The sequence below is a fragment of the Anolis sagrei genome, chromosome 3, assembly GCF_037176765.1.
Source record: "Anolis sagrei isolate rAnoSag1 chromosome 3, rAnoSag1.mat, whole genome shotgun sequence".
Classification (NCBI taxonomy): domain Eukaryota; kingdom Metazoa; phylum Chordata; class Lepidosauria; order Squamata; family Dactyloidae; genus Anolis; species Anolis sagrei.
In genome coordinates, this window is record NC_090023.1 from 160,644,959 (window position 1) to 160,651,662 (window position 6,704).

Consider the following 6,704-nt stretch of genomic DNA (forward strand, 5'->3'; position numbering starts at 1 on the left):
TTACGAAATTTCGTAAAATTACGAAACAATACGCAACAAATACGAAACGAATACAAATCGATTCGTTAATGGCGGACGCAACCGCGCAATACGCTAAAAAACCTCCATATGGGACAGGGGGAACTTCTGAAGCTTCCCTCTCCCTCTGTTGTTGACTGTTGGTGTGATATTTATAATTTTTTTTTACACTGATTAAACAAACAACAGCTATAAAACTTGCCCCAGACATGCGGAAATAATAATGAAATGATTTCGAAACGAATACGAAACAAATACGAAGCAATTACGAAACGAATTGAAAAATTCATTTTGTTTTTTAGATGCTCCTGAATGGTTCGTTATCGCTTCGTAACCCAAAAAAACCACGAATTTTTAACAAATTACGAAATTACGAAACGAAACCGCCCAGCCCTAATAAGCAGAAAAATAACACTAGATGCCAAAAGTATGGTAGGTTGTATTGATTAATTTGTATCTGCTGTAAAACAAACAATGTATAACAAATGTATTAAACCATGATAAAATAAAAATATTTTTTAAAAAAACAACTGAAGAGAGATATTGACAAGCTGGAATGTGTCCAGAGGAGGATGACTAAAACGATCAAGGTTAATTCCAGTATTTTCTGTTGGTCATGTGAGTTCTGTATGACACGCTTGGTTCAATTCCATCATTGGTGGAGTTCAGAATGCTCTTTGATTAAAGGTGAACTATAAATCCCAGCAACTACAACTCCCAAACGACAAAATCAATCCCACCAGTATTTAGATATGGGCATATCAGGTATTTGTGCCAAATTTGGTCCAGTGAATGAAAATACATCAGATATTTACATGATGATTCATAACAGTAGCAAAACTACAGTTATGAAGTAGCAATGAAAATAATGTTATGGTTAGGGGTCACCACCACATGAGGAATTGTATTAAGGGGCAGCGGCATTAGGAAGGTTGAGAAATGCTGCTGTACTTATTTATTTATTTATTTGCAGCTTTTATATTCCACCCTTCTCACCCCGCAGGGGACTCAAGGCAGATTACAGTGTACACATATATGGCAAACATTCAATGCCAATTTTAACATACAACATATACAGACATACACAGAGGCTATTTAACTTTTTCTGGCCACCAGGGGAGCTGTCGCTTTCATCGTCCATCTGCGACGCTGATGAAGCACTTCCGCATTCCCCGCATGCTTCCCCGCTGGAATGCTTTGCTGGAGTCTTCTTTATGGCCTCATAAATCAGTTAATTTAGCCTTCCCACACTTTTAAGGTGGTAACTTATTTTCCTACTTGACAGATGCAACTGTCTTTCGGGTTGCAAAGGTCGACAACAGGCTACACACAATTGGTTGGAAACCCACTCCAACCCGGGCTGGCTTCGAACTCATGACCTTTTGGTCAGAGTGATCTTAATGCAGCTGACACTCAGCCAGCTGCGCCACAATCCTGGTGCTGTAGGCCAGTGTTTCTCAACCTTCCTAATGCTGCGACACCTTAGTACAGTTCTTCATGTTGTGGTGACCCCCAACCATAACTTTATTTTTGTTGCTACTTCATAACTGTAATTTTGCTACTGTTATGAAGTGTAATCTAAATATCTGATATGCAGGATGTATTTTCAGTCACTGGACCAAATTTGGCACAAATACCCAATACGCCCAAAATCTGAATACTGGTGGAGTTGGGGGTGATTGATTTTGTCATTTGGTAATGCTGGAGTTGCTGGGATTTATAGTTCACCTTAAATCAAAGAGCCTTCTGAACTCCATCAATGATGGAATTGAATCAAACATGGCACACAGAATTCCCATGACCAAGAGAAAATATTGGGAAGGTCTGGTGGACATTGACCTTGAGTTCTTGGAGTTGTAGTTCACCTATATCCGGACTGTGGACTCAAGCAATGATGGATCTGGATCAAACTTGGCGCAAATACTCAATATGCCCAAATGTGAACACTGGTAGAGTTTGGAGAAAATGTTGTTCATTCGTTCAGTCGTCTCCGACTCTTCATGACCTCATGGACCAGTCCACGCCAGAGCTCCCTGTCGGCCGTCACCACCCCCAGCTCCTTCAAGGTCAGTCCAGTCACTTCAAGGATGCCATCCATCCATCTTTCCCTTGGTCAGCCCCTCTTCCTTTTGCCTTCCACTTTCCCCAACATAATTGTCTTCTCTAGGCTTTCCTGTCTCCTCATGATGTGGCCAAAGTACTTCAACTTTGTCTCTAGTATCCTTCCCTCCAATGAGCAGTCGGGCTTTATTTCCTGGAGGATGTACTGGTTGGATCTTCTCGCAGTCCAAGGCACTCTCAGCACTTTCCTCCAACACCACAGCTCAAAAAATAAATAGCCTTTGTCTGTTAAATGTTGTTTGTCAAACTGGCATTGAATGTTTGCCATATATGTGTTTACTGTAATCCGCCCTGAGTCCCCTGCGGGGTGAGAAGGGCAGAATATAAGAACTGCAAATAAATAAATAAATAAATAAATAAAAGCATCGATCTTCCTTCGCTCAGCCTTCCCTAAGGTCCAACTCTCACATCCGTAGGTTACTACAAGGAATACCATGGCCTTGACTATGCGGATCTTTGTTGCCAGTGTGATCTCTTTAGTTTTATTCTAAATTGAACAATAAGAAGTTCGTGATCTGAGCTAAAGTCAGCCCCAGGTCTTGTTTTCACCGACTGGATGGATGTCTGCCACCTTTGGCTGCAAAGGATGTAGTCAATCTGATTTCGGTGTTGACCATCTGGTGAGGTCCATGTATAAAGCCGTCTTTTAGGTTGTTGGAAGAGAGCATTCGTTATACACAGCGAGTTTTCCTGGCAAAATTCTATCAGCCTGCGTCCCACTTCATTTTGTTCTCCCAGACCATGCTTGCCTGTGATCCCAGTTGTCATTTGACTTCCCACCTTGGCATTCCAGTCTCCTGTAATGAAAATAATGTCTCTTTTTGGTGTATTATCCAGTAGGTCCTGCAGATCCTCATAAAACTGATCTACTTCTGCTTCTTCAGCAGCTGTGGTTGGGGCGTATATTTGGATCACTGTGATGTTGAAAGGCTTTCCTTGCACTCGCATTGAGATCATTCTGTCATTTTTTGGGTTGTATCCAAGCACTGCTTTAGTGAATTTCTTATTAATTATGAAGGCTACTCCATTTCTTCGATGTTCCTCTTGTCCGCAGTAGTAGATGTGGTGGTCATCTGATGTGAAGTGGCCCATTCCAGTCCATTTCAGTTCGCTGACCCCCAGAATGTCTATCTTTAGTCTTGACATCTCACCAATAACAACATCCAATTTGCCCTGGCTCATAGATCTTACATTCCAGGTTCCTACGGTGTGTTGATCTTTAGAGCATCGGATTCGTCGTTCACCTCCAGTACCGTCGGCCGCTAGCCTTCCTTTCGGCTTTGAGCTAGCTGCGTCATCACATCTGGGGCTAGTTGAACTTATCCTCTGCTCCTCCCCAGTAGCATTTTGGCCATCTTCCGACCTGGGAGTCCCATCTTCCAATGGCATACCGACATATCTCTGGTTGTACTGGTCCATTTAGTTTTCTTGGCAAGGATACTGGGGTGGTTTGCCTTTGCCTTCCCCAGGGATCACGCTTGGTCTGACCTCTCTGCCACGACCGTCCCGTCTTGGGTGGCCCTTCACGGTTTCGCTCATGACATCATTGAGGTGCTCAAGCTCCAGCGCCACAACAAGGCGGTGATCCTTTGGTGGAGGGAGTCTTCTTTATGGCCTCATAAATCAGTTAATTTAGCCTCCCCACACTTTAAGGTGGTAACTTATTTTCCTACTTGACAGATGCAACTGTCTTTTGGGTTGCAAAGGTCGACAACAGGCTACACACAACTGGTTGGAAACCCACTCCAACCCGGACTGGCTTCGAACTCATGACCTTTTGGTCAGAGTGATCTTAATGCAGCTGACACTCAGCCAGCTGCGCCACAATCCCAGTGCTGTAGGCTTTCTTCAGAAATGAAACGCCCAATAATTTTGCCATGAGTTTCCAAACATGTTCATTTCCTCCATAGCCTAGCCCTAGAAGCCATCCTTGCAACTTTTCAGCGTTTGGAGAGCGCCCCTCGTTTTTTGCCTTGGAGAATCCAAGCCAGGGAAGACGGGAGAAGGAAATGGACAGCCTTGGGAGGAAGAATTGGATTTCCTTCCTTCTTCTCCTTCTCTGGGAGCCCTTCTGAGCCTTCCTTGCTTGGGGATGCGCCTCTCTTCAGACGAGCCGATTGCCATTTGCCATTGAAAGACAGAGCTATATACATACAGCAGGGCACAAATCTTTCTCTCTAGGAGTGGCGGCGCCCTCTCTCTCACACTCTCTCTCTCTTTCTCCCGCGCTGTTGCCTTTTTCGCCCAGACTATATTGAGGAGTGAGGCTCTGCAATCACGTGGTCCTCTGCGGGGGGGGGGGGGAGGAGAGAGGGAGGGAAATCGCGTGGCGAAGAGGAAAGGGAGGGGGGGCTGCCTCCGCAGTTTGCTGTTCGCTGGGGCCCAGGGACACACAGACAGGCGCGCGCGCGTCCACCATATACACACACACACAGAGGAGAGCAGGCACGCGCACCTTCTCTCTCCCGCGCGCGCACTCTCTCGCGCACACACAAGAAGTCTGGAGCTCTTGCTGCCTGCTCGCTGGTTGCTGCCTCCTCTATCTCGCTTGCTGCTGTCGCTGTCGCCAAACCGGGATCTATACCTCCTCTGCTTCTCTTTCCTCTCTTTCTCAAAGACCCTTTGCTTTTTGGGAAGGCGCTGGCATTGGCACTTGCTCCGTCTCCGGTCCTGCTTTGGCTCACTTTCTCCCCAAGCGTGGGAATTCTACTCAAGGCTTGATTTTTCTTCTTATTTTCCTTTCTGGGCATCGCTGCGTGGGTCTTTCCTCCTTGCCCAGCCCTTCCATCCTCGGTGGCTTTTCCCCCAGCCCTCCCAAAGAAAATATCCCCCCAAAATCCGGGCTGATGCGCTGCGCGAGAGGCTGGAAATGGAAGTGTTGACGCTTTGGCTTCTCCCTTGGATATTATTTCCGTGCGTTTCGGTGCGAGCGGACTCCATCATCCACATTGGTAAGAAGAGGAGGAGGAGGGAGCCTGGGATTTGGCTTGATCCTCTCTCTCTCTATGTGTATGTGTGTGTGTGCCATGCATGATGAGATCTGCCTCCCCCAATGCCAGCTTGGAGGGGAGGAAACCCAAAGAATCAATGCAGAGTGGGAATAATACGAAAGAGAAGAGGGTCGGAATCCGGATACAGAGAGAAGGAGGAAAACTCCAGAGAGAGAGGAAAATGGAGAGAGAGAGAGACCCTCCACCAATAGAGCCACTTCACTGCAAAGTTAGAGGCGAAAGGAGGCTGCAATCATGAAAGCTGGATTTATAGAGAGAGAGATGGAGAGGAAGGGACCATCCACACTGCTGTATGTATATATAGAGAGAGATTCAGAGGAAGGGACCATCCACACTGCTGTATGTATATAGAGAGTGAGAGATGGAGAGGACCATCCACACTGCTATATGTCTATAGAGAGTGAGAGATGGAGAGGAAGGGACCATCCACACTGCTGTATGTATATAGTGAGAGATGAAGAGGAAGGGACCATCCACACTACTGTAGTGAGAGATGGAGAGGAAGGGACCATCCACACTGCTGTATGTATATAGAGAGTGAGAGGTGGAGAGGAAAGGACCATCCACACTGCTGTATGTATATAGAGTCTATATACAAACAGCAGTGTGGATGGTCCTTTCCTCTCCACCTCTCACTCTCTATATACATACAGCAGTGTGGATGGTCCCTTCCTCTCCATTTCTCACTCTCTATATTATAGAGAGTGAGAGATGGAGATGAAGGGACCATCCACACTGCTGTACATATATAGACAGTGAGAGATTCAGAAGAAGGGACCATTCACACTGCTGTATGTATATAGAGAGTGAGAGAGGAGAGGACCATCCACACTGCTATATGTATATATATAGAGAGAGATTCAAAGGAAGGGACCATCCACACTACTGTATGTATATATAGAGAGAGAGAGATAGAGAAAAAGGGACCATCCACACTACTGTATGTATATAGAAAGAGAGAGATAGAGAGGGACCATCCACATTGCTGTATGTATATAGAGAGTGAGAGATTCAGAGGAAGGGACCATCCACACTACTGTATGCATATATAGAGGGAGAGATGGAGAGGAATGGACCATCCACACTGCTGTATGTATATAGGGAGTGAGAGGTGGAGAGGAAAGGACCGTCCACACTGCTATATGTATATATAGAGGGAGAGATGGAGAGGAAGGGACCATCCACACTGCTGTATGTATATAGAGAGTGAGAGGTGGGGAGAAAAGGACCATTCACACTGCTGTATGTATATAGACTCTATATACATACAGCAGTGTGGATAGTCCTTTCCTCTCCACCTCTCACTCTCTATATACTTACAGCAGTGTGGATGGTCCCTTCCTCTCCATCTCTCACTCTCTATATTATACCTGTCAGACACCTGTCAGGCCAAGGAGGGATCATCACTCATAAAACACTGAAAAACACAGCAGAAGAGACTTTTTAAAAGCCAAAAAACCAAAAATTACATTACAATGCATGCACAACTCTCTAGTGGTGTGGATCTTCCCGTCATCCCCCCCCCCCCCCCAAATCTATCTATCTATATAGTGA

The 6,704-nt window shown here is 45.6% G+C and overlaps 1 protein-coding gene across 4 annotated transcripts in view; it reads left to right on the forward strand.

Moving 5' to 3' along the window:
- The first annotated feature begins 4,471 nt into the window (after positions 1-4,471).
- The window catches only part of GRID1 (glutamate ionotropic receptor delta type subunit 1), a 1,182,427-nt gene continuing 1,180,194 nt past the window's right edge, over positions 4,472-6,704 (forward strand). For 3 of the 4 annotated variants that reach the window (XM_060768967.2, XM_060768969.2, XM_060768970.2), the window contains exon 1: positions 4,473-5,090. In XM_060768967.2, the coding sequence (XP_060624950.1) occupies positions 5,009-5,090 (82 nt within the window). In that variant the 5' untranslated portion in view covers positions 4,473-5,008. Of the gene's footprint in view, positions 5,091-6,704 lie in introns of all 4 variants that reach the window. The other variant, XM_060768968.2, reaches the window with a different exon arrangement.